General features: G+C 41.5%; 1 protein-coding gene and 1 long non-coding RNA gene across 5 annotated transcripts; one reads left to right on the top strand and one right to left on the bottom strand.

Annotated features, from left to right (window-relative positions):
- Positions 1–838: 838 nt before the first annotated feature.
- On the bottom strand, positions 839–23,239 carry ampd2b (adenosine monophosphate deaminase 2b). 4 transcript variants are annotated; one of them, XM_061769052.1, is made up of 19 exons: positions 19,197–19,355; positions 18,564–18,690; positions 13,968–14,092; positions 13,761–13,891; positions 11,895–11,963; positions 11,715–11,817; positions 11,334–11,532; positions 9,924–10,065; positions 8,958–9,047; positions 8,276–8,405; positions 7,987–8,181; positions 7,623–7,754; positions 7,044–7,207; positions 5,472–5,598; positions 5,225–5,388; positions 4,032–4,152; positions 3,710–3,883; positions 2,535–2,645; positions 839–1,666 (listed from the first exon to the last, which is right to left on the bottom strand). In XM_061769052.1, the coding sequence occupies exons 3-19, from the start codon at positions 13,995–13,997 to the stop codon at positions 1,451–1,453; spliced, it is 2,298 nt and encodes a 765-aa protein (XP_061625036.1). In that variant the 5' UTR covers positions 13,998–14,092; positions 18,564–18,690; positions 19,197–19,355; the 3' UTR covers positions 839–1,450. The 4 variants fall into 4 exon arrangements, with proteins under 4 accessions (XP_061625036.1, XP_061625030.1, XP_061625046.1 ...); XM_061769046.1 differs by lacking the exons at positions 18,564–18,690; positions 19,197–19,355 and adding an exon at positions 23,107–23,239; XM_061769062.1 differs by lacking the exon at positions 18,564–18,690 and having other exon boundaries at positions 19,197–19,342.
- On the top strand, positions 14,923–24,701 carry LOC133475752 (uncharacterized). Its single transcript, XR_009787921.1, has 4 exons — positions 14,923–15,068; positions 21,430–21,459; positions 21,594–21,696; positions 21,803–24,701. It is a non-coding gene; the product is annotated as an uncharacterized LOC133475752 (long non-coding RNA).
- Positions 24,702–26,104: the final 1,403 nt, after the last annotated feature.

A 26,104-nucleotide genomic window follows, 5' to 3' on the forward strand; every position in this document is an offset into this window, starting at 1 on the left:
TTAATGTTCAAAGTGTCCATAATGTTCCAGTGCCTTACAATAATATTAAATGTATTTTTTAGGAATGTAATTTAAAATGTTTTATGTTTTAATTCATAGCACTATGCTACTTTATTTTAATGTTGGTAATGGGGCTGGTCTTGGAGAAATTAATAATTGATTTTTTATTTTTAAGTGGTACTTTTTGTAAAAAGCTTGTGAACCACTGTACTACTGTATTAGCGTAGGTTAGTGGTACGACAACAGTGTGTTAAGACTTGCGCACATACTGTACGTATTCGGGTTACGTTGTCGCCATTGTAAACCAAGGACCCCCCTCTAATAAGTAGTAAGGTTAAAAAAAATAATAATAAAATTTTGGGAATTATGTTTAAGGCAGATATGACATTTAACACGTCACCAACAACTAGGATTTGTTGAAATGTGACGTGAGCACACCATTGTTGCGCTATGGAGGTAAATCTGTTGTCGATGTGCTGTCAGGTTGTGTTATCATTTCATCTGAAGCTTTTTTTTCCCGTCAAAATGGCAGCCCTTGTGAACGAGTGCAATCGTGCGAAAGGTGCTGATCCTGAGTGACACTGCAAAATACATATACAATCTTAATGTTGAAGTCTTTTGTTGAACCTCTGAGTCACCGCTGATTATAATGAGCTCACCTTGTACAAGCCATTTAAATGCGCTTTGTTCCAGATACTTGCATGTTTTACTAAATCCCAATGCAATTTCACACTAATTCTTTTTACTCTCACAGATTACCTTGATCTGAAGTTTCGGTGCAGACGTGCGTTGGAATTAATTTACAGAATTAATTAGTATAAAAAAAATGAGGGCCAAACACTTTAACGTGAACATTTATATATATTTTTTTACATTAACACAGGCAACATTAACATGTATTTCACAAAACAACATGCAGCGCAGGATCATCTGAGACAAGTCAAACATTCCCATTGCAACTTGTACTTCTTAAGATGACACAATAAATGAAATTACAAAGGTTTCTCAAGTTTTCTTTCATTTCCCCAAGTGATTAATGAACTGATGGCTTTGGCAACGGTTGACCTCGTGCAAGGGGCGCGACTGCAGCACGCATAATCACACGAGCAGCACAAGTGAACGTACATAGATGGATTCTTAGATCGCTTGCATTGTTGCTGGAGACGAGCAATGACATTGCCTTCAAGCAGTCACTGAGAAGACTATAATAACCAAACAAACACTACTGAGATGTGAAGTCGATCTCAACAACTTGAATGTTGCTGCTAACAAGTTATGGCCATAAACACAAAATAATAATAATAAAAAAGAAGATTTAGAGACCAAACAATGAGAACAACTCACAGAAATAACCACAAATTATAGGCCCTTTCTCAATTTGCCACAGTGGTTGAACTATTTTGACACAAATGTGTACAAAGTTGTGATGCATGGAAACTATGTTGATCGTTTATTGCTTTCCTTGTGTAGCAACCATGCACAGACTCTCTTCCTCCTCAATGGTCTCCAGCTCGTCCGTGCGAATGGCCTGCGTTATTAAATTGAGCTCCTCGCACATGGTCTCGTAGCGGTATGCCACTCTGATGTCCGGAACGTTAGTGCGCCTGATGTCGTTGCTCTCCTGACCTTCTTGGACGTAGTCCGGCCCCAGCCAGTAGCTCTTCACCTGACCCGGAACAGCGATAAGCTTAAACCGTATAGCACAATGATTCCTAACCCGTATTCCGCGGCACATTAGTCATCATCCAATTTCACTTGGTCCGAAAACGTTTATTCATTCACTACAAATGTATCTTTGTCTATTTCAGTGGCATATAGTGGCAGGGAGAACAATTATATATGTTTCCACTAGATGACAGAAGGTACAATTAACAACTGTCGTTAACTTGGGACCCACATTTTCCTACTGTTGCAAAGTGGCAACCCACTTTTCTTTTTTTTTAGAGGTTAAGAACAATAAAGCATTTTTGTGTTTCAAATTAGTTTGACATACCGCCCAAAACATATTGCTAGTCATGTGGCAACTTAGTACGCTTGTGTTCTGTACAGGAAAAAAAAAAATCCAAATATGAATACGTTATTTTTTACTAGCTGTCCGCGACCCACCTGTTGAGAATCACTGAATTAACCTGTGCGTCCACCTGCTGCCATTCATACAAAACTTTATTCAACTTAACATTTCACACTGCGTCAGTAAATTTGTTAGTAAATCGACACGAGATCGTCATTATTTCAGTATATATGCAGGGTGATTGAAAAGTAACTCCCTATTTTAAAATACTTATTTATTCATACGTTGTAATATTTTTCTCAATTTAAAAAAAAATAAAAATAAAATATATATATATATATATATATATATACACACACACACACACACACACACACACACATACACTTTTTGTGCCATTTTTGTTTGGTGGCGTGCAGTGAGATTTTTCTAAAGTGAAATATGTGCCATGGCTCAATAAAGGTTGGGAAACGACTATAGCAAAAAAGCGCGGCGTGTTGTGTTAATGAGTCATCACGGATACCTTATGAGAGAATCCGCTCATCAGCACGCTGTTTCTGGCCAGCTCACACATGTCACAAGAGCTCAGCTTCCACACTTGAGCAGCGATGCTGTACTCCTCCATCAGGGGCTCCTACAAAGGAAGCGTGCACCAATAAAGAGCCTACATATTCAGTTCCGTCCTACCTAACACAAAACTAAACAAATACGTATCACTGCTGATATGTACAGTTGTGATCATAAGTTTACATACCCTGGCAGAATTTGTGAAATATTGTTTTTATAAATATGACTGATGACTCAACAAGGACCATCGTTATTTTCTTTATGTATTGTTTAATGATTGAGCTTTCTGAAATGTCTGACAGTTTAATTTGAATCCAATTAAAACTAAAATTAAATGTGTTCCGCCCGGCCCTTCATGTTTTCTTTAAAGAATTGTACACATCTTACAAATTCTGCCTGGGTAATCAAACATATGTGCCCAATTGTGTGTTCTCTCATTGACTTAATAAAAGTAGGGCTGTGCATTTCAAAATAAGAGCAGGTAAATTAAAGGAGAAAGTTACCCATGTTCAAGTAAAGTGCTTAACTTCAGAAAAATAAAAACGTTTGCGTTTCCCCTTTTCTGTTTGGCAACTTAATTGACACCACAGTGAAGGCTCAAACAATTTGAAATTTTAATTTTACAAATCTTAACAACTGAGCCGTTTTAGAGGTTATGTTCCTTCCAATCCTTTGTTTTGTTTCATAATGGTGTTTCTCCGGCTTTAACTCAACTTCCATGCAGTCTCTTTCCCTGTTAGATTTCTCCTCTTGGGCTGTGCAGTATTACCGTTTGAGATGCTGATTTGATTGGCTGAAGTGGCTGACTGAACTCGCATGCGATTGGTCGGTATGGTTCCTCACTACCGTAAAGCCTGTAATGCTGCGCCGCTTAAAATAGAAGCGGTATGTCTTGAATCGCAACCTCTCTTTTTTTGGGCTACAGTGTGGGTCCGTATGGGACAGGAAGGCCGGAAGTGAGATTCAAACTCTGTACCCTTCAACTGTGAGGCAGACGTGCTAACCACTTCGATGCTCTTGTTCAATAATTGTCCTCTTTGTTCCTCCCGAACAGCCAAGATAACCAGACTTACTGTATTGAACATAACGCAATTTCCCCGGCGTTATTCTTGGCTGTCTGTGTGTGCTGACCTTGGTAAAGTGAAACTGCAGGGGATCGTCTGTGGACAGAGAGACCATGAGGCCTCTGGAGAGGTACTCAGGTAGAGGGTTACGATGGTAGCTGAGAAACAGACTGTTATTGCTGAGCGGAGACATGGCGATGCCAATCTGAGCCAAATAGTACAGATACTGAAGCACAGGAGCCTGTGGACAGATTAAACATCTGTTAATGATACACCCCAACTGCACTTTTTCAATTTGGATTGACTGTACTTTATCAAAATGGTCACTTGGCTGAGCAAATGTAATAGCAGTTGTCGCCTCTGGGTGTTTGTGCTATTGGGGGTCCCACCTTTCGGAGCAGCAGCCCGTGGGAGATGTTCTCCGACAGCATGAAACCAGACACCAGGTGATGGATGGGGCCTGCCTCGCCACAATGAGGACGTAGTACGAGACTGTGGAAGCCTCGCTGCCTGGATTGGAAAAACAAAAGAAAAAAGAAAAAAAAAAAAACATCAGCAAGAAGAAGACCATCACTTTCTGCCTCATGTTGAACTGCACTGTGACTGTATGGCTCATCCATTGGCGACTGCAATGCGACACATCCTGCAGATGAGGCCGTTTATAGTATATTGAACACAGAGCAGACAAGGTTTGTTATTTTTCATTGTTTTTGTGTGTTCTACTGTTCTGTTCCTGTCAGCGGGTGAGTGACATCGTTTTTTCATACTTAAACGCCACTGATCTAAACTATAGGCAACACAGTGATTTAGTGATGTCCGCCTCCCAGTTCTGAGTTCCATAATCATGCATGTTAGATTCGTTGCCCATAGGTGTTGATGTGTGAATGCCTGTCAACATGTCTTTTTTTAAATTTGAATTTGTTATTTTAGTGTATTAAGCAACAGCGGAGTTGACCAGGAAATATAACCTAACCAACCAACTAATATGAGGCATGTTAAAATGTGTAGAATTGAGTGAATTGAATAGATTTGCACTGAACTGCCTAAAACATTTTTGCAATGTATACTAAAAGCCTAATATTTAATTTTTTTTTTTACAGGCCTTCCATGGAAAATAACAGCTGTAAAAGGGGCGTAAAAGTTTTTTAATTTTTTTTTTTTTAATTTTTTTTTTTTTTTTAAACAGACAGGCAGGCCAGGTTATTTGTAGATGACAAAAATACAATCAAAATAATGTAAAAATGTAAAATAGTTTATTTTAAAAAAAATTTATGTGTAAAAAATGTCATTCAAGTTGCCTAGTAGAAAACTAAAAAAGTTCAATGTGTAAAATTGTACATTTTACTTTTACTATTATTTTTTGTTCAATTAATGCAACAAATATTATGAGATTCACATCAAATAATATACACAATGTCTATAGTATAGCTATTTTACAATTATATCAATAAACAAATGCCAAATAGTCTGACTTTGTCGTTTCCAAGTTCCAACAATCTTCTTTGCACACCAAAGTGAATCGAGGGGCGTGAGTATGAATCCATTTTCAACATTTTTAACCAGCCACAGGGGCCCCACATACCTGCGCAGGTGATTCAGAACGGTCATGTTTGCATACATATAGTAGAGGTAGTAGGAGTAGGGCGGATTGTCCTCCTCTGTCCAGTTGGCCGGCAGCGGGCTGTCAAGGTTGAAGATATGTTGCTCTGGTTTGGACTCATCATCTACACTGTCAAAACCCACAACCTGCAAAGAGGGACAGATCAAAATAAAACAGTCCGTTTTTTTCAGTGCGCATTGAATGAAATGATTTGACATGAACATCATACGTGCTGAAGGAAGAGGTGCAGCTCAGGATGGCTCCCTGGGTGGATTGTGACTTCAAACAGAGGCAGGAAAATGTTCTCCAGCATCTCCTGGAAGTTGGACAGCTGCTTCTTGGTGTGGTAGACATCACTTGGAGGAAAACAAATAGTTCTGGTAAGATGATTACCTGTTCTTTTTAAAATTTTATTTCATTTTTTTTAAGGGAATGAGTGGAGCCGCTTTGATTGGCGGCGAATGAAGTCGGCTGTAAAGACTCCCACAGTGGCTCAGCCCGCCCAGCCTCTGATCCGCCGGGCTTTGGCGGTCTACGAAATTACCAACACAGGTCTAACATGCTTCTGGCGCACAATTGCACAATTTACACCGTTCATGAAAATAGGGCCATCAGTATTAATGCTTAAATCTTGCAATTGCATTTCTCTCTCTTCAAATGTGTAGAATTTTCTATATTTTAAACAGGTTACTTGTTTACTATATAGTTTCATCACTACTCCTGACACTAAATTTGATTTCTTTAGTCATTTTTAGTTGTTCATATTAGAGGACTTGCAGAATGAGTTCTGTTTTCCTTTCCTGTCGTTATTGTGCAGGAGTCATGGCCACACACTGTACATACATGTACCAGCATGCTTTCCAAGGCTATCGATCACAGCATCCAAATGAGCTGCTGAAGCCCGTGTTGGCGGTGGGTCTCATGTGTGGCGGGGTGGCAACTTCCGAACGGCGGGTCTGTTCCAGGCTGACCTGGTTCAAGTGTCTTTTTTAAAAAAAAAATAAAAAATAAAAATTTGAATAGGATAATTCCTACATAATTGCCAATGCATACAGCCATCTTTTAACAAAACATAACTACAGACGACCAGTCAACAAATACAAGACAACTTGTAGGGTAGCTTTATGTCAACAAAGTCGCGCACGAGCAAGTCGAGTGTCCGGGCCGCGGTTTAAATTAGAGCCTGCAGGCTGCAGCGTGTGTTTATGATTCGTGACTTCGTCAGACCCTTGCTATTGTGCCGTGCGACCAACAATTGTTGTTAAGCAGCAGACAAGCCCTAAACGGGTCGTCTCCGCCCCCCTACCCCCACACCAGACGTGAACCAAAATGTGCAAAGCTGACAGATCTTTTCAGCGGAGGAAGGACCCAGCAGCACGACTAGTGGTGGGCACAGTGGGAAAATGGCAAAATATGGGACCAAGCAGACCATGCATTTGTTATGCAAATGATTTGGCATGCAACAATTGTTAAATTATTTAGTCCTTATGTATTGCAAGCATCATTGATTGCTGTTATTGCTCACCATCAGAAAATGATCAAGTCTCTATGACCTGACTGTGATTTACACTTTAAGCAATTAAGGGATAGTATTTGATATGTGAACAAATGAGCGAGATTAATCTAATATAAGAAAGTGTAAACGCTCCAACAGGGTGTGCGTGTGTGTGCCACAGACCAATACAAATAAAAATAAAATAAAAAATAATATGCTGCGGGCAGCAAATCCGAGCGTTATCTGATTTTGTTATCTTGTTTGACGGCGATTTGAGTAAAACCTCTGTAATTGTACTTGACTTACAAAAGTCGTGGCACTTGCACGAGCCAGCGCACGTTGTCCGAGTAGACCTGGTGTTTGACGGCCCACTTGGCCAGCTTGTCCCACTCGTCTCTGGAGCGCCCGTATACGGACAACCGCAGCTCCACATTCTGGTACTTGCTCTCCTCCAGGTCAGCCATCACCTCCTGAGTGACAGTGAAACCATACGTTCGCAAGGAATTCTCAGCATATTTTTTTTTGCCCCTCTCTCTTTGGTGCAGTCTTCATACGTAACTGTATATGATTGGCCTTTATATATTAAGTTTTTGCTCCGTATATCAAAATATAGGAATTGTAATTATCCATTACATTTGAATTTTACTTTATTTCTGTGATGTAATTTTATTCCTCAGTCAATATTGATCTCCGTAATGCACTTTCATCATCCAAATTTGTGTATTTATGATAAAAATGTGAAATGTGTTTTTGAAGGCTATTGTTTTTAAATTAAATTTCATAAAAATCTACTATGACTGAATGACTAGCTGAGAATGCCCGCATTACTTTGTACTAATGGCTACATTTGAAGGTGCAGCATTAAAAAGTATCTTGTGAGTGCACCTTAATAATGTGACCGAAGTATTTCCCCTCGACGTGATTGTCCGTTTTGATGAAGATCTCTCTCAAGATGGATTCACCGATGGGATTGTATTTGGCATTGAACTTGTCAAATCGATGGAAAGTGTTGCGATCCTGCAATAGGAGGAAAAAACTGTTACAAACGAGTCCATCCATCCACTATAGCACTTGTTCTGTTCAGGGTCAGGGAACCATTCACACAAACATTCACATCTATGGGCAATTCACTGTTCAATACATGTTTTTGAACTGTGGGAGGAGCCCAGACAAGCACACAGAAAACCCACTCCTCAACTGACTCTATAGCAGCCAGTTCAGCATTCTGCTAATCAGGCTTCTAATTTACCGCGTGCATGTCCAAGGTGTCCACACTGAGGTCAAAAGCTGTCAGGTTCATACAGTCAAACACCTCCATGAGCGTCTGACCCTTGCCTCTCTCCACATGCACGATCTCCCGAGGATACTTCTTCATGGCTCTTTTGATGAAGCGCAGAAGGTGCTTTTGGTTCATGCAGGAGGAGGCGTGGATATGAGTGTCCACCTGCAGACACACAAAAAAAAAGGAAGCTGATATACCGCTACACACACCCTGGGACGAAAAATATGGATTTGGCAAAGTTAGACGCTGACAAGACCTTCCGGATGTTGTAGAAGTCTCGATGCGGGACTTTCTTCTGCGCCGCCAACTCTTTCATCTCATTCAAGAGGATGTGCATCTGGAACTTGGAGCTTAGATATTGCAGGCGACGGTAGCAGAAGGATTTTCTGCAGCCAAAGAATGGGACCACTTGTCATCATTTTGTATTCCACCAGGGGAAGCTCAGTGATTTTCTTCTGTTTTAATAGCAGTATGTACAGCACAGTATATTCAAATTATGTGTAACAGAACAGAACAAAATCGTGTGTCTAGCTTTAATTTTGATTAGAAATCTATATTTTTTTCTTATATATTAAATAGTAGTAAAAAACAAACAAAAAAAAAACAGCTGAACTATTGGAACCTGATAGTTTGTTGAATGCCTTTTATGGTCCATTAACATAATACCTACACAATTGTCATCAGCCGTCATGAATTTCTAATTTATTATTAAAACTGGGCCCCGTGATTGACCGGCAACCAGGCCAGTGTGTAGTCTGCCTTTCGCCTGAAGACAGCCTGGGATAGGCTGCAGCTTCTCCTTCACACCAACAACATGATAAGCCATTTACAAAATGGACCGATGCATGGGTGGTACAATACGTCATATTAAATGAAAGGTTGATATAAAGATTGCAAGTGTGGCAAATGATGTGTTTTCAAAAGGGAAGCTAAAGTACACTGGTCCATTGATGATGAGGGCCATCATGACGTTCATGTCCGCGATGTATTCCTGCAAGTCCGGATATGGTAGGTCCAGCTCTGTGCTCCTGCAAGCAACATGCAAACATAGGAGTGGAATAGAAGAATTTCAAAGTGAGAATGCATGGAAATGTCATTGGAATAAAAACACATTTGAATCTACGGTGTATTTTTAATATCAATAAACTGGAAATGGTGTTTAAAAAAGACTCAAGGCTCTATGACGAGGGGATTTGTAAACTCCACAATGTTTGGAATAAGTGTGTAAACTTACAAGGGGACTACATTTAAAAAAAACAAATAAATGTTTCAATGTGAGATAAAATGTTTTTGTACCATAGCCCACAAGCTTTTCAATCACCCCTCGTAAACATTCACAGAACAGGATGGAAAATGTAAGCAAACCCTTGGATTTAATAATTGGTTGAGCCTCCTTTGGCAGCAATAACCTCAACCAAACATTTCCTGTAGTTGTGATCAGGATGAATTTTGGACCACTCCTCTTTACAAAAGTGTTGCAGTTCAGCAAGATTTCTGGGATGTATTGTGTGAATAACTCTCGAGGTCAGGTATCTCAATTCAATCTCAATCAAAATATAAAAGCATATACTGTAATTGTTTGTGTTGCATTAGTTCAAGCAGACTCTGTTTGTTTATCCTCGTGATTTAGATGAAGATCAAACAACATTTTATGATTTACGCAACGACATTCCAAAGGATTCACATACATTTTCCTCCCACAGCATACGAGTAAATTGAGTCACAAGGTTGGTCAGGGGTATGAATTAAACTTCAAGGTACCACTGTGCCTGGAAATGAAAGCACAAATACTGATCTCTTATTTCATATTCATCTTTTGATGTCCAAGCCAAAAGTTTACAGTAAAAATAAAGGAACTGGCCCCACTGTTCCAATAGGTTTAGTGTGAAGTGTATATGACTCACTTGTCCATGGTCTCTGTTGATGTGTACACGTGCATGACGCCATTCACCATCTTGCAGCCGTAGCCCATGTCGGGAGGCATGCTGGTCGGGTCTTTGTTCTTGTAGGGGTGTGTTCCAGAAACCGGCGGGTGCACTGTGGCATCTGAGGGGAGGACAAAATGTCACAGCGAGTGGCAGCTTTGAGCAAGGTGGGAAAAAACATGCGACTCATCTCTCAGCGTAAGAAAAGCGCCTGCACATTGGGCAGCCTGCTCAGGGGCGTGTAACAGATGGATGGTGGTTAGGCGTGAATGTTGGAGTAATGTTCAGAATGCTGCTTTACTGTCCTTTATGACTATGTAGAGACTAATCAGGAATAAGGCTGTGACTATGAGCAATAATTAGTTTAAATTGTGACTTCAGTTTACCCCTGGCATGTTTTTACTAGCGTGGGATTGTCCATTTATACAAATTTGCGCAGAAATCAACAGCTAATAGGATTTGTTAAATGCCATGGAACATTGTTTTTTATAACTCAGACCAAATTATACGAAAACCAAAGCAATATTTACCATTTGAACAAATGGAAATCAAATTAATCAGTTATAGACACCCAAAAATATGAACAAAAATTATGTTTGATAGAGAATAACTATAGTTTTGCAGAAAGAAATAGTCTGAACAAAATGTAAAAGACTAATGAAATTGATAAATTAACATTTAACATCACTTATACCTTTGTTGAAGACTATTGCATTTGGAAAACGACAAGGAGGGGAGGTCATTTTTGTACTTCACTATGAGATTTTTTATTTTTTATTTTTTTTAAAATTCTATCCTGCTTCTCGCCTTCTTTATCAAATGGCTGGCACTCCGAACGTTCTGTCATATTGTGTAAAAAAGGTTGAATAGACCACATTCGAGCAAGTTAGGGCAAAATCGGCACAGCACATTCTATCAAAAAAATCAGGCCTTCAAAATAAAACCGCGGCAGTTTGAAAACAGTTTCATTGCACTTTCTTTGGCCTCATGGTGGCTTATTTAGCTGTCACAATTAAATAATGTTGTGCTTGTTTATTGAGTACGTCTGCTAAAAAAGCTGGCACAGGGCCAAAGAAAGTGGGAGGGCCGTATTTCTTTGTCGGGGTTATGTTCCAAAAATGCCTCGCTTTTCTGTGCAACAACTATTAAACACAGTGTGCTAGGAACGGAACTGACCATTCCACGTGGATGCTAGTACTTTGCAAACAGAAGCTTAGAGGTTCCATCTTGATCCATCCATTTTTTTTTCATTTTACTTGAGCAGCTGCATATCTGAAGCTTTTGGCTTGCAACGCAAAGCAAAAAAAAAAAAAAGAACCAATCGACAACTCGTGACTTGAGAAATTCGGAAGGCACAGTACACCTGTATATACGGTAATGACAGTGTACCTGCGGTGACAGTGGCCTTCATCGCCTCTTGGAATTCATCTTCGTAGATAGTTAGGTCGAGGGGTCTCTCGCTTAGCTCCTGCAGGTATCGAGCGGTGGTCCTGCAGAAGCACTGCAATGACAGGCCCATATACTTCTGTCTTATGAACAGGGCTTTCACCACACACTTTGCAGCATCCAGCAGGTCTGTGAATGGAACCTGAATAGTGGGGAACACAACAAGAGATGATGGGGAAGATACAAAGCATTAACTCTTTCACTGCCAGCCTTCCCAGTTAACATGGATATTTGACTTCTAAAGCCGTCAATGGCAGTGAATGTGTTAAAGAGGATGTGCCATTTATGTGCAAATACACCCCACAAAATAATTGTTGGACTTACCCCACATTTCTCTTCTCCAGAAATGGTGACTCGCTGGTATTCTCTTTCTGGGAGCAGCTCTCTATCCAGCAGGTCTGGCGCTTGACTCTGCTGCTTCATGTATCTGACAGAAAATATCTGGGGTTTTTTTCTACTCAGGCACACACGAGGTAATTGAGCAAATAATTGCCAGGCACTCACTCGAGATCTGTGGCGCTGTCTGTTTTCATAAACTCCTGTTTGGCTCGCAGCAAGATGTCTGGTTCAAACCTGTGGACAGAGATGCTGAGCTCACACTGGTCACACAAGATGAAGCATGCAGTACATACAGACACTTAGATACACTGGTAAAGCTAAACCTCACTTCTTCTGACACTGTCAGAAAGCTTTACTATAGTGGCTGTAGTTTGTTGAGCTATTCTAATTATTTTACTAGAAGCCTTTTGTAATGATCTCATTATATTTTTGTTACAGCTTTTAAACCTCCACAAATCTCTGAATCACCATTCGCAAACTCTAAAACTATCCCCTAAAAAAAACGCACCAATTTCCTTTTTCTAACACCCTAAAATGCCACCTGAACGGCCAGCTCCTTCTAAAGGCCAGGACACATCAAGCAAATATCCGGTCCAGCTCGGCCGAAAAGTGACACCGGACACACCGCAACGACGACGACGTGATCTGACCATGCAGAAGACAATGAGATGTTAGCCATCTTCATGAATTATGATAGCAGCCTGTCAGACCAGGCGTTAATGTCAGCTTGTGTTGACCATTCAAGCCAGCTCTGCTACTGCTTCACAGTATACAGTATTACAATTTTCAGTCACGTTTACACACCCGCATCATTAAAAAGGAAATTAAAAATGCAGACGGTGTAGGTACATAAATCAATATGCAGTAGGTGACGAGTCAGCCCAGGCCGACTACACAGCATGTATACTACGTACATGGGAAAATTGCATCATTTCTCTAATTCTTTCCACCTGATGTGATGTCGCTCCCAGGTGTATTTTTTTTTTCTACTTTCAATTGTGCATTCCTCGTGAATGAAAACAGCCATATGAAAGATTATAGATATATAAAATCGAAAGAGGCATTCAAATATAAATTGGGCACTCTTGCAGACTAGTGTAAATCGAGCCTGGACGTGTCTCCAAGGCCGTCTTGAAACTGCTCTACTTTCCAATTCCAATTCTCGAAAACTCACCAAACTTTGCAGGTGTGTTTATCCTGGAATTGTTTTTTTTTTCCTGCAGGCATGAGTACCGAGGTGTGAGGGGACTCCACACTGCACACATTCAGTTTTAACCCATTTCCTTCTAACTTTGTGTAGACTTTTTCACCATGACGTCTCACATACTTCCAGGTGGCAAAAGTTCACGTTACAAAGGCTCAGTGTGAAATCTGGCCCCGTTTCGTTGAGCACCAAGCTGCAACAGGTGGTTGCACAGTTCACACTGTCACACACGACTGACACTTCTTATGATTTGTATTGTATTTTATATTTATTATTACTCATTGACAGGGTTTCCCAACCTTTATTGAGCCAAGGCACACACAGTATTTTGAATATGAAAATTGTCAAAAAGTATTGCTGCTCGCATTTACAAAACCATCACATTTCAGGAATACAAAAAAAACGACGTTTGTTGAGCCATCAACATGGCATCGTCAAAGAGAGCAAGCTCCTTTCAACACTTTATATTGGTCAATAATTTGTAAAAATAACAGACCTATGTGAGGATCGACCCATAGTATCGATTTTCCCAAAAATATAATATTCACCAAGTTTGGACACCAAACTATTGTATTGAAATATTGATGAGCTCATCTAAATTCACTCACAAATTAACTTTGTGTCAAATCTGTGCCTGTCTAGTTGAACACAAAGCTATTATATGAAAGGTGACAGGTGGACACAAATTAATTGTACTTTCTACCATCTAGTGCTAGTGCTTCCCAAATGTTTTACACCACCTAAGTGCCATCTAATGCAGGGGGGCTTTTCCCATGAAAGAAGGGCATGCAGCTTTAATGTGTCCTGTCCCCCCCCCTCCCACTCACTTGACATCCTGGCTGATCTGACGCTCCAGGCGATGGCGTCTCTCCTCGAGCTGTTCAATGGGGCTGTCCTCTGGGAATTCATAAGGAGCACTGCGCATCTCGCTCTCTGCCAGGCTGCGTGAGAACAATTCCTTCACAGACACAAATGCACAGGTACAAATGTACTACAACTACATTCAAAAGCGAACAATACCACAGAGAACCCACCTCAGCAATTTCCTTGTATTTGCCGTCCATGGATGTACGCAGGTCTATGGACTGTTTCAAGGCAACGGGGATCCCGGGCAAGGAATGCTGGGGCGTGAGGAGGTGACGGGAACCACGGAGGTCGACTGAGGAAGGAAGTAAATGTTCCATCTTAGTACGAATTGAATGAGTCTGTCATTCTTTTCGTCAGTCTCTGTAGCATATGTTTTATGATTGACCCCCAACTGCCTTAATTCTTTCGTATGGTCAAGTCACACGTTCGGATGGACTCTTGCCTCTAGACAGACTTCGTTCATAGGTCTCAATCCTTTCATGTGAGTCAGACCCACTATGCTGTTTTGAATGCCAGACTCGATAGCGTTCGCTCTGACAAAAAGCCCAGTGCGTGGTATGCAAACACTTGGTAAAAAGCCTGAGTGAAAAAAAAAAAAAAAGCTAAGACAAAGTCTAAAGCAAAGCGTGTCGTGTAGCACCTTCTGCTGAGCACCCTCTTCTTAACACATCCTACTCAACATGTAGAACGACTTTTCCTGGAAAACACAACTAGTATCATTATTAGCGTCTTTGCTATTTAACACTCCAGTACAAGCAAAGTGAGGCAAACTAACTAAAGGACAAGTAAGTAGGCTCAGCTGTTTGAATAGATCACTGTGCCAGGGGGTATCTTCATTCGCCATCAGTAGGCCCCTGCGAATCACAAATACGCAGCGGAACACTGTAAATTAGAGCTACGAATGAATCAGTAGTGATTTGATTTGACTTGTGAGTTGATTGAAAAAAAACCAAAAAAAAAACAAATCACAAATCCTAATTTGAATCAAGAGAAACACATTTCATACTTTATTCTGACAAGAGCTGCGAAGTAAATGCGGAGAAGTCGCATTTACTTCTGGTGTTTACGACCGCCGCCATTTTGACTTACTGCGCATGCGCATATGAGCAGCTGTACACTAGCTACTGTAGCCGAGCACATGGATCACAGAGCCGTCCCCCTTGAGACAATAATCTCTGAGAAACGAGGCATCCGATGGCCGTGCCAGAGCAGCTCCATGGATGTTAATGGCAGACTGCGACTGTGGCAGATGATTTGGATAACGTTAGGTAAGATTCATTCGACACGTCATGGCAGATGACTGATGAGAGCTAGTATGCTACTGCTAACTAGCAGCAAACGTAACTAGCTGGCTTAGTAGAAGCAGATGTTCTCAGCCAGCCAGTGTTGGTTTATGCATTTTACAGCACTGGGACCAGCACAAAACAGACAATGGCCACGATGCTTCAAGGGATCCTGGTTAAAGTAAGCAATTTTAGACTAAAAAGAAGCACTATGGCAACAGCTTTTTCTGGAGGGAAAAGGAGTTGCTAAGACGCGCCAGCCAAAATGCCTCTTTTCTGGTGTTGTGACAAACTCTGCGACCCCAAAAAAAAAAAAAAAAAAAAAAAAAAAAAAAAAAAAAAAAACTGCGACCAGGACATAATCAGGTAAACTAGATAGTTTTCAATTACTCAAATTGCATTTTTCATTTGGACAATGACATCTTTCTTTCCGAATAGTGCAAGGAGTAACGATTCGATTGTGATTCGCTCGTCCTGTGTTACTGTCAATGCAAATAGTGAATGGGGATTTGGACGGCAAGTCCAAGTCCTACTGTAAATAAAAGGTCATCCCATTTAATATAAACCAGTCAACGAGTCAACAAAGTGCCCACTGTGATGCCTCCCTCTATGCCACAAAGCCGCAGATGCTCCTGTGCTATGTAAAGCGATGGAGTGCCAAGATGTTAACCCTGCCGCCTGTCACGTTGAGCCATATCAATTCTCCCTGATAACACAGGACACTGTTGTCGAGGGCAGCATGCGACCAGCGGCAAAGACATCTAAGCTAGGCCGCAGTGAAGCGGAGCCAAACCGACCCGCAGCTAATCCCCTAATGGCTTCTATATTTGGGTCAGATGCATCTATGGTTGCATAACATCTCATCCCCTCACCGCCGGAGAGGCGAGCACTCCTATAATACAAGTCATGATGTACTTGATGATATCATGTAATCTAGTCAACGTGGGCAATAATTGATCTGAATGAGGAGGGCAAAAGCAGTAGGGGGTGAAACAAAACTGCAAACAACCTTGAGGCATGGTCAGGTGTCTTAAAAGAATTGACATAGAATTTCCCCCTCGTCACTCGTGAGCCTAGAAATCAGGTCAAATAGTATCATCTTGTTAAGTATGTTGATTGAATATTTCAGGAACAGCAACGGACAGTCCAACAGAAAGCGGATTATATACAGTACATGCAATGCCATGTACAGGTGCATCTCAATCAATTAGATTAAATACAGTGGACACACACCTGTTCAATTGACAGGTTTTTGTGATGTTAAAAGAAGAGATCACGATCTATCATCTGAGAACTTTTCCCACCATTATTGTGAACGATAACTTGTATGGCTAAATTGAAAAAGAAATAATACAAAAATACAATAAGGTAAAAATAACTGCAAGTGTGGTTGCACAAGTGTGCACACCCTCAAAACTGGGATGTGGCTGTGTTCCGAATTAAGCAATCACATTCAAATTTAAGGTAAATGGGAGTCAACAAAAAGACTTTTCCTGATTTTTTTGTTATTGTTGTTCTAGCAGAAGCCAGAAGGTTTTTGACTGCTATTTGGAAATGTTCGTAATGCCTTCCACCCTGAGTAAGGCTCTGCTTCGTGCTGAAGAAAAACAGACCCGAAGCATGATCCTACCACCATAATTCTTCAAACATAACTTTTGGAATTATGGCTAACAAGTTGAAAAATTTTGAAACCAAGTTTGAAATATTTGGCCAAACGTTTTACACCAATTACCACCTTAAAAAGTACTTGGCTCGCCAACATTAAAGTATAGTAGTGTAGTAGGCCCAGACACGGCATAGTTTCCCCCCCCCCCCCAAAATAATATTGTAAGTCAGTGTAACCATATACACGGTTTGAATATTAACATTATGCCTAAATATAGGAAAATAAACAGTACTTAAATAATGATTGAATTAAAATACATTGCACATAAAAGTTAATGGTACCTAATAAATGTTTAAAAAAAAATTCTTAAAGATTAAATGCAACTGTATTGTACTTAAAGGTTAAATACAACTGAACTGTATTTAAAAAAAAATGTACTGCACTGGATTAAATTTTTTTTCATTTATTTTATTTGATCTAATTTTCACATTGCACTTGACGCCCTCGACTTTCCCATTCATTGTGTGTGTGCTGAGGGGGCATCAGCGCGCTTTGACGGGATGCCCAGCGTCAATGCGGAGGGCATCTGACGCTCAGCGCTGCGTCGTCGAATTGAAAAATGTTCTATTCTGGAGCATTGAAAAAGCGTTAAAAAAGTTCCTTCAGTGGAAGAAAGGCTGGCGGAGTGATTTCTGAGTGCTATTTTTGGTGGATTTGTACTGTAAACGGCAAGGGGAAAATGAAGGACGCTCAAATGCATATACATGCGGTTTCTCTTTGTCCCGAACTCCCTGCTTAGCCTGAAGAATATCTCAAAGCGGTCTTGGTGAAATTGTAGCTCACGAACAAGCCTAAATTCTCCGAGGTGCCGACGAGCCATTACAATGGGATAAACCCATATCCTATTTTTTTTTTCTGCAGCTCGTCTCCTCTTACTCCTCCTTAAAATGAAAAATGCTTTTGTGAAAAAGACAGCGACATCTTGCCGAGGTGCAGTCTACTTCTTCTGCGGGAAAAAACTCTCTGTTTAATTTCTTGTTGGCTGCTACGTTAGCACTTCCAAATATGGGATGGCCACACGCCCGTTGCCGTCAACGTTGCGCTTTGACGCGAGGGCCCTTCGCACTAAACAAGTGCAGTGTGAAAAGGCCTTTACAGTTTTAACATTGAATTCGGTGATACTGTCACATCCCACTAGAGGGAGCTGGAGTACTACACTTTGAGAATCACTGTTCAAATTTATTGCGATGCATGTGGTAGAACGTCTGCAGGGAAGAAACGGTAAACCAGAAGTTGGGGGCGTACTTGTAAGCGTACGGTGTGGAACTTTGCCAAACGTTTCCTCATTAGACTCCATCGTATTTTTCTTCCTGGTCACGTCATGCAAAAAACTGCTACTTGTTGCTCGGCACAATTGATGGGGCTCAGTCCTAAATGCCGGACAAACACATATTGTACTCCAAAATTACTCCTCAAACACAACTATCAAGACATCTCCTTATACTCACTCAATTTGGTCAGTGCTATGTGTTAAATCTAAAATACTTATTAGAGCATTGTCTTGTTTCTGAAACTAAAATGCCACCAAGCACTTTACAATGCACTTGCAAATATTGACTGCGCAGGCTTAGTATTCAGTCCACACGGGATCCCTGTGACTCAAATGTGTACACTCGTAATCATCGCTTTTGTGTGACGAGTGTGGAGGAGGCACGTACAGCAAGCAAGCACACTGACAATCGGAATCTTACAGTATATTATCTGCCCTGGGTGACCACATAAAAATATTCTCGAACTAAAAAAACAACAACAACACATCAACCTACAAAAAACACGATGCAGCGTGACAACCAATGAGGCAGTGAGTAGCATACTATTATTTGCTTTTCATAAGTCTTCCTCCTGCAGCATTTCTCAGTCTGCAGCCATGCGATGTGTTCATCGGCGTGGTGGGTTCTTGTGGAAAACTTCCATCATACTTCTCTTTAAATACAGCCAAGTCTTGTGCACAATAAAAAAAAAAACAACAACTTCAGAAAACAACCATTTTGACCATTGTGTCAAAATTTGGGGGTGGTATTTTTGGGGGGAGTGCGGTGAGGGAGGGGGACTCATTCAATCCACATGCACACACAGTGTGGTAGAGACTGCACTGCTGTCAGGGGACAGGTAAGAGGAGCGCGTAACAGAGTGTGGAATAGGAGAAACAGGACTTTTGCTTTTGCTCAGGAGAAGGCTACAGTCTTTAGCGGAGCATACACTGTCTCCTCAGAGAACATTTACCAGCACTTAGACGGCACCCGGAAAAAGGGGAGAAACATGGGGGAAAGAGGAACGGCGAGATGGAGCATGCCTGCCAAATGACCAAAGATCCAGGATGCCATCCTCTGTCCTTTTTAAGATGACTTTTACACCACAGAGGGGGGGTGAACCACTAAAAGGGCCAAAACACACAGAGACACATTCATCTGCATTCTTCCCTCTTGCTCTGTCCCTGTCATACGTACAAAGAGGTGGTCCAGCAGATCCATGAAGGCCCCCTCACATGCCCTCTCCTAGCTCAGGTCAGCTGTGGCTGCACTGGCTGCCTTTGGCGCTGATCTTCCTCATTTAAACGCCTCTGACGTCTCACTGGAACGTACCACGGGAGCGCTCAGAAAGGGGGGGACGGAGGGTGGCGTTTCGCTATAAAGTCCACTGTCCAGCCTCACAGCACGGCCCCCTCCTCCCTACTCCTGTCCTCTGCTTGTTTCTGCAGTCTGTTTATGAATCAACCTGTGCTACATAGTCCTGTTTTTTTCCCCCCTCTCTGAGACGATGAAGACCGTCCAACAAATAAGCCCCCCCCCCCCACCTCCTCTCACGTGGTGTAATTAAAGGGCCAGCACCTTGGCCCCATTCTGATTGAAGGAGCACACATTGCACACAAAATACTATCTGCTATTAAGCAATCATTTGTTGGCAGTCGTGATGTGTTCTGGCTAATAACAATGGTTGCTAAAATGTGAACATCTAGGGCAGCGGTGTCCAAAGTCTGGCACAAGGTCCATTTGCAGCCTGCAGAGTATTTTTTCAAATTCTAATAATAAAATTAAACACTGCCCACATCAGAACACTGCAAAGGAGGATCAGGACCACACAGACATGTTACACACCAACAGTTTAGTTTATTTCTTTTTACCATTGGCCAAGTCAATTTGAGGGGTTCTCCTCTGAAATGTTCTTGCGAGTATTTTTTTCAAGAAATTGAAATACATTTTTTGGTTTCTTCTGTAATATTCAAATTTAATGAGATGGTGAATTGTTTTCTTCTTCTTAGCTGGCAGCTATAATCATTCAAATTATAAGAAAGTAAATTATTAAATAGTGCACTGCATGTAGTGAATCTGTACAATATTTGAGTTTTACGTTTTGAATTGATATTGATATTCTGTATGCGATACAGTGCTGACAAAAATCCCTGTAAAATCTAGAAAATAACATAAATGTTATTAATAAATCACTTATAAATAAATAAATATAAATAACTGAAATGTACAAGATTAAGAATATTGTGACTGTTTAATTTGTCACTAATCCGTGCGTATATGTAGTAACCTGATGCAAAATGAACATTTTAAATAGGATTTTGTTAAGGTCCAGTATCCGCCTATTTAAATTGCAAACCATTGCTTATTGTGTCAAATTTTTGCATTCAATGATGGCAATTTATTGACATCAATTCATTCCAATTTGTCTACTTAATTTTCCTCCTCAAAAGAGGGTCCAACAGCATGATTCTGCTCTGCTTTACTTGAACTTAACTGTGACATCTCAACTGTTTTAGCCCTAACATAACTTTTTTTATTTATTTTTATTTTTGTGCTGTGCTGTGGCTAAAGTTATCGATGTTTAAGATACATATCCAGTTGTGATTATGAGTTTCCATACCCCGGCGAAATTGGTGAAATACTGTACTGGAAATTTTGGGGGAAAGTATGACTGATGACTGAACAGGAACCATCGCCTTATTTTCTTTATTGCTATCCTTTGTTTAATGATTGTGCTATTCTCTAGTGCCTTATAGTTTAATTTGAATCCCATGAAAAATAACATGGAGCTAACTCAAGTTATTCTTTAAAATATGTCACATGTACAGTCCTCAAAAGAAATTGGACTCATTCTTTGAAGCTCAAAGTTCATTTGACTACGGGCTGCTTCCGGAGCTGACACATGAAACCATGAAAGAATGAGTTTTACTGTATAAAAGAGGGCAATCACAACACCACCTTTCATTCACAGGGCTCCCCTTGGTGGTCGGATGTGGCACCTCACACAATCCCTGCAAGGAAACTCATGGCAAAAGCATCAATTTTACGTTGAAACATTACAATGACAGAAAAACTTGAAGTAGAGGATCAAATTCACTCGTCATCCCTGTCCAAATTATACAATTAAAAGTTATATGGCGTTTGACTTATTTAAAGTACTTCAGGTATAGCGATCCATCAATGAATATGATGGAATATTGTAACTATTACACCAATTTAATTTAACAATTGTCATTATAAATACTAATTAGTAATAATGTTTGAAGTTCTAACAACTACAAAATCATGTAATGAGTCATTTGAACTCGATGTCAGGTTAATATTTATCGCTGACTAAATGGATTTTTAGAGATGGTCATGCAACTGTACCTTTTGTGAACCAAACCGTGTCTCTCTCTCTCTCTCTCTCTCTCTCTCTCTCTCTCTACAGGGTGACAAGACGTGTTGCCAGCAGCCAGAGGTCTGGTATCACACGCACGCACACACACACACGCACACAAACACCAGATGTGAGCGCCGATAAGACAAATGGATGGCTGCGCCAACAGTGCCCGGGTCCGCGGGGCCTTTAAAAGAACATATGTTGGTTGACAGGAGCGACTGGGCACACAGAGGCCAAACAACAGCAAGCGGAAAGACGGCGGTGCTGGTAGATTGAAGGTTGTCGCACGAGGGCGTGTCGGCCAAGCGACGATGGGTGGGAGACCCGACGCCCAGTTAATCATTGATCGCTACAATTAATCACGCTGGTTGTGTCAGAGGAGGGATCTATTATTCATGATTCTGCTTGTCATATATTCCAGGACGTGTTCTGGCAACAGATGCGTGGGCACGGGATGAAGACGTGGGGTGTGAGGCCGGAGTGCAAAGAATTCAAAGACCCGTCATCGGCCTCACCTCAAGCGGCAATTGCCTACCAGTAGGAGCGGTACTGCTAATATATCAAATATATTTCAAAAGTCACTTATGGTCTTGTATTGTTGATTGAATTTTTAATTGAAACGTAACCTGGATGAAATTCACCTCCATTAAGCGAGAATATTTGTGGTACCATCTTTGATTGGGAAAGTTCGCCCATAAGTGAGCGGCGCACATCCACGCGCGCGTCACCTTTTTCGTAGCAATCGAGCCACCGTTTCACGCGGCAAACAACACCAGACAACATTTCGGTAGTCGCATGCCTTTCTGAGGCCTTCTTCAAGCTTTGGGAGATCCCGAGAGGTTTGCACTGTAGTATACTGTATAAACTAAATGCGTTATACCTACTAAATAGAATTAAATAGGATAGAATTCCATCAGCACAATGTAACAATATCCAAAACGTGAGCTGTATCAAATATTCCGCCTTTACAATGGTTATCACGTTCAGTTTTGATTGAAACTGTCGTTTCACAATATGTTCATTATTGTGGTTGCCGTGGTGCACAACTGTACTGCGTCAAACTCAAATATTTGACTCTTTCGCCAAACCAATTGACACAACCCAGACAGACTCAGCCCGCATTCTGACACAAATCATTTATGATTTAATATGAATAAATACATGAAGCAAGTAGGCAGGAGGGAGGGGGCATGATGCGGATCAGCAGCAGGGCACATTAAACACAATCAGGAGCATTTCTGCGTTTGACACGAGACGACCGTGCCACATTGCAGTTTGCATCAGTGTGTGCATACATCACACAGGAAACTAATCCTCTCATTCACGGGGGGATCAAGTCCTGTACACGTCTCTCTGCATCACACATGCCATTGCCTTGCAGCATGGTAACATCATCAGCGCTTACTATATATGATAGAAGTGTACAAGTAACGTAGTGCAGGTTAAAAAAAAAAAAAAAAAAAAGGAAATACATGAAGAAAAACCACACGAAGGAGCCGGCCTTTATAACGACTGTAGTAGTCATGTCGTAGAAACAGATGTATGCGTGTGGTGCCACACAGTTCCACACAGTCAAATCAATCAGACAAGAGGTGCAGTCTTGTTGACTTGCTGCGCAGCCAGTCAACAGGTTATGCACCCATTTAAAAGTGGTTATAGCTACTACACAAAATCCTAAGTACTCAATAACCACCACTAATATTCCAAGCATTCCCTGCCACTCACCCGTACTGGCTGTGTACTGCAGGCTTCCGCGCTTCCTGAAGGGGGAGAGGGGCTTGTTTTTGGCTGCCCCGGGGGGCACGTTGGAGGACATGCTGCCGGTACTTCTGCTTCCACTTGTTTGGGAAAGGGAAAAAAAAAAAAAAGGAGAACTGAATGAGTCAGAGCTGCAGAGGTTGTTCGAGTCGATGGAGAGACAGAGAGAGCGAGGAAGGAGAGAGATGTTGCACCAATGCTGAAAGCTTGGGGGGGGGGGAGTCGATTGCAACGCGCGCGTGTGTGCGCGTGTGTACGTGCTTAGAAGCAGGGTATTTCCAAACTGCTTGGTACAGCGGGAGGCTGCAGAGCATCTGAGCATCCCTCTGCGGAGACTCTGTTCCCGCCCTCTTGGAAGAGTTCAGCGTTGGAGCTGCAGCATTGATGGAGGCTGGGGGTGTAACTGAAAGTTACCCGTCACACACACACACACACACACACTCCATCATCCGGCACACACAAACATACACACAGAGAATACAAATGATCCACACGCTCAGCAGCACACTCCTCCTGGCCGCGCTGTTGCCATGACAACTAAAAGCCTGTGTGGGTAAATTAAGGGAGAGGAAAGTTCTGATTTTGGAACTTACATACAGTAGTGAAATAAAATATGAAGCTTGATTGCTTGTGGTTTTCAATGAAAACAAATCCGTGGAAAATCTCCCCCCAGCACCCTATCCCATCTGACTTGGGCCGAGAGTTGCAATAACCCACACCGGTCGCTAATCAATCACCAGCCACATGTAGACAAACGACCATTCACACTCATGTCCCACCTACCATGAAAAAGTATTTGTCCCCTTCTCCAATTAGTCTTTTTGTGACATACTTTCCCCACTTTAATGTTTAAGATCATCAAACAACAAATTGTTTGCAGTTTTTAAATGTTGATTTTATTTTCCATCCATCTTATCCAGTGTCAGGTCGTTGAGGTAGCACCATAAGTCTGATTTTATTTATCACCAAAAAATAATATTCCAAGCCACCTGGTCCTTTGTGAAAAAGTAATTGCCCCCCTTGTTAACTGTAGCTAACCACATTTTTGGGAAAGGTGAATTCATTTCCATCGCCCACACCCAAGCCTGATTACCTCCAGACCTGTCCAATCAAGAAATCACTTCAATAGAACCTGTCTGACAAAAGGAAGTCGGCAAAACAAATCTCAAAATGCTGCAACAAAATGCCACGATACAAAGAAGTTCGACATGAGAAATAAAGTACAACCTAATTGACATCTATCAGTTGGGAAAAGGTCACAATGCCAAAGCTTTAGGACTCCAGCAAACCACGATGAGAGCCGTTATCGACCAATGGAGAAAACATCGAACAGTGGTTAACTTTCCCAGGTGTGGCCGACCTACAAAAATGAACCGAAGAGCATTCAGGAGGTCAATGAGGAACCCAGGACAACATCTTAAGAACTGCAGGCCTCCCTTGTGTTAGTTAAATTCATGACTCAACAATAAGGAAGAGACTGGGCAAAAATGACATACATGGCAGAGTTCCAAGGCAAAAAGCACTGCTGGCCAAAAACAACGTAAAGGCTTGTCTTGCTTTTGCAGAAACCCCGTGCCCCCCCCCCCCCCCCCCCCCCCGCCCCCCTGCCCCAAAAAACAAAAAACAACAGAACAATTCCATTCAGATTCATGATTCGAAGAATTTTGGGAGAATATTCTATGGGCTAACATAGATGGTGTGTGAGAAGGTGTGTGTCTCGTTACATCGTGCCAACTGTCATGGGCTTGCCCATGCCTGTTGAGCTGTGGGATGTTAAAGCATGTGCTAAGCTAAGATGTGCTATGTTACAGCAAGTGCTAAGCTAAAGAATGTGATCCGTTAAAGTCGTGCTAACAGGAATTTTTTGGAGACGATTCTCAGCAATGTCACCACGTAGCGGTGAGCTTGTATCAAAACACCAGTGTCACGTGACCGATGTGTTTCGCTTCGCGCTTCATCCCTTCAAAATGTTTCAAAGCTTTTCATTTCTCAAAGCTTTTAATAAACTCTTGACCAACATTTCACATTTAATATAATTTGCATGTATTCTTTGGGTTAATCTGGAATGTGTTTTTACAGGCTACAACCATGTAAATGAATTATAATATCATAGTGGTTTAACATCATTCTTGGAAATATATATGTCCATCCATTTTGCGTACCGCTTCTCCTCACTTGGGTTGCGGCGTGCTGGAGCCTATCCCAGCTGACTCTGGGTGAGCGGCAGGGTACACTCTGAACTGGTCACTAGCCAATTGAAGGGCACGAATGAACAAACAACCATTTGCACTCACATTCACACCTAAGGGGAATTTAAAGTCTTCAATTAACCTACCATGCATGTTTTTGGGCTGTGGGAGGAAACCGGAGTACCCGGAGAAAACCCACGCAGGCACGGGGAGAACATACAAACTCCACACAGGAGAGGCCGGATTTAAACCCGGGTCCTCAGAACTGTGAAGTCATTTTCTGCTTGATAGACTTGAAAGCAGGAGTAGATGTTTTTCAGTAGTTCATATCGTCATTTTTGTGGAACATCCATTTATCCATCCATTTTCTGTACCGCTTATCCTCACTAGGGTCGCGGGCGTCCTGGAGCCTATCCCAGCTCACTTCGGGCGGGAGGCGGGGTACACCCTGATATGGTCGCCAGCCAACATCTTTCTTTATTTTTTTTGAACAAATAAATTGAGCACCAAGAAAAAAAGACTACAATTTCCAAGCCCCCTTTTCCACTCTTGGGCCAAACATCACGCCAACAGTCAAACATGGTGGTGGTAGTGTGCTGGTTTGGGGCTGCTTAGTTCCTTCAGGACCTGGACAACTTGCTGTGATTGATGGAACCATCAATTCTGCTTTTTACCATAAAATCCTGAAGGAGAATCTTCAGCCATCAGTTTGTGACCCCAAGCTGAAGCGAATATAAGTTCTTGAGCAGGGCAATGATCCAAAAACACACTAGCAA

This window comes from Phyllopteryx taeniolatus, chromosome 1 (assembly GCF_024500385.1).
Source record: "Phyllopteryx taeniolatus isolate TA_2022b chromosome 1, UOR_Ptae_1.2, whole genome shotgun sequence".
In the NCBI taxonomy this organism is placed as follows: Eukaryota; Metazoa; Chordata; class Actinopteri; order Syngnathiformes; family Syngnathidae; genus Phyllopteryx; species Phyllopteryx taeniolatus.

Bases quoted from the DNA above. Each gene is read 5' to 3' on its own strand.
- ampd2b (XM_061769046.1), bottom strand. From the start codon at position 23,197: ATGTCCTCCAACGTGCCCCCCGGGGCAGCCAAAAACAAGCCCCTCTCC. The intron at 14,093-23,106 runs GTGAGTGGCAGG...TTCCTTCCTCAG, and splicing joins GCAGTACACAGCCAGTACGG to TCGACCTCCGTGGTTCCCGT. The intron at 11,964-13,760 runs GTGAGTGGGAGG...CTCTGTCCACAG, and splicing joins CAGATCAGCCAGGATGTCAA to GTTTGAACCAGACATCTTGC.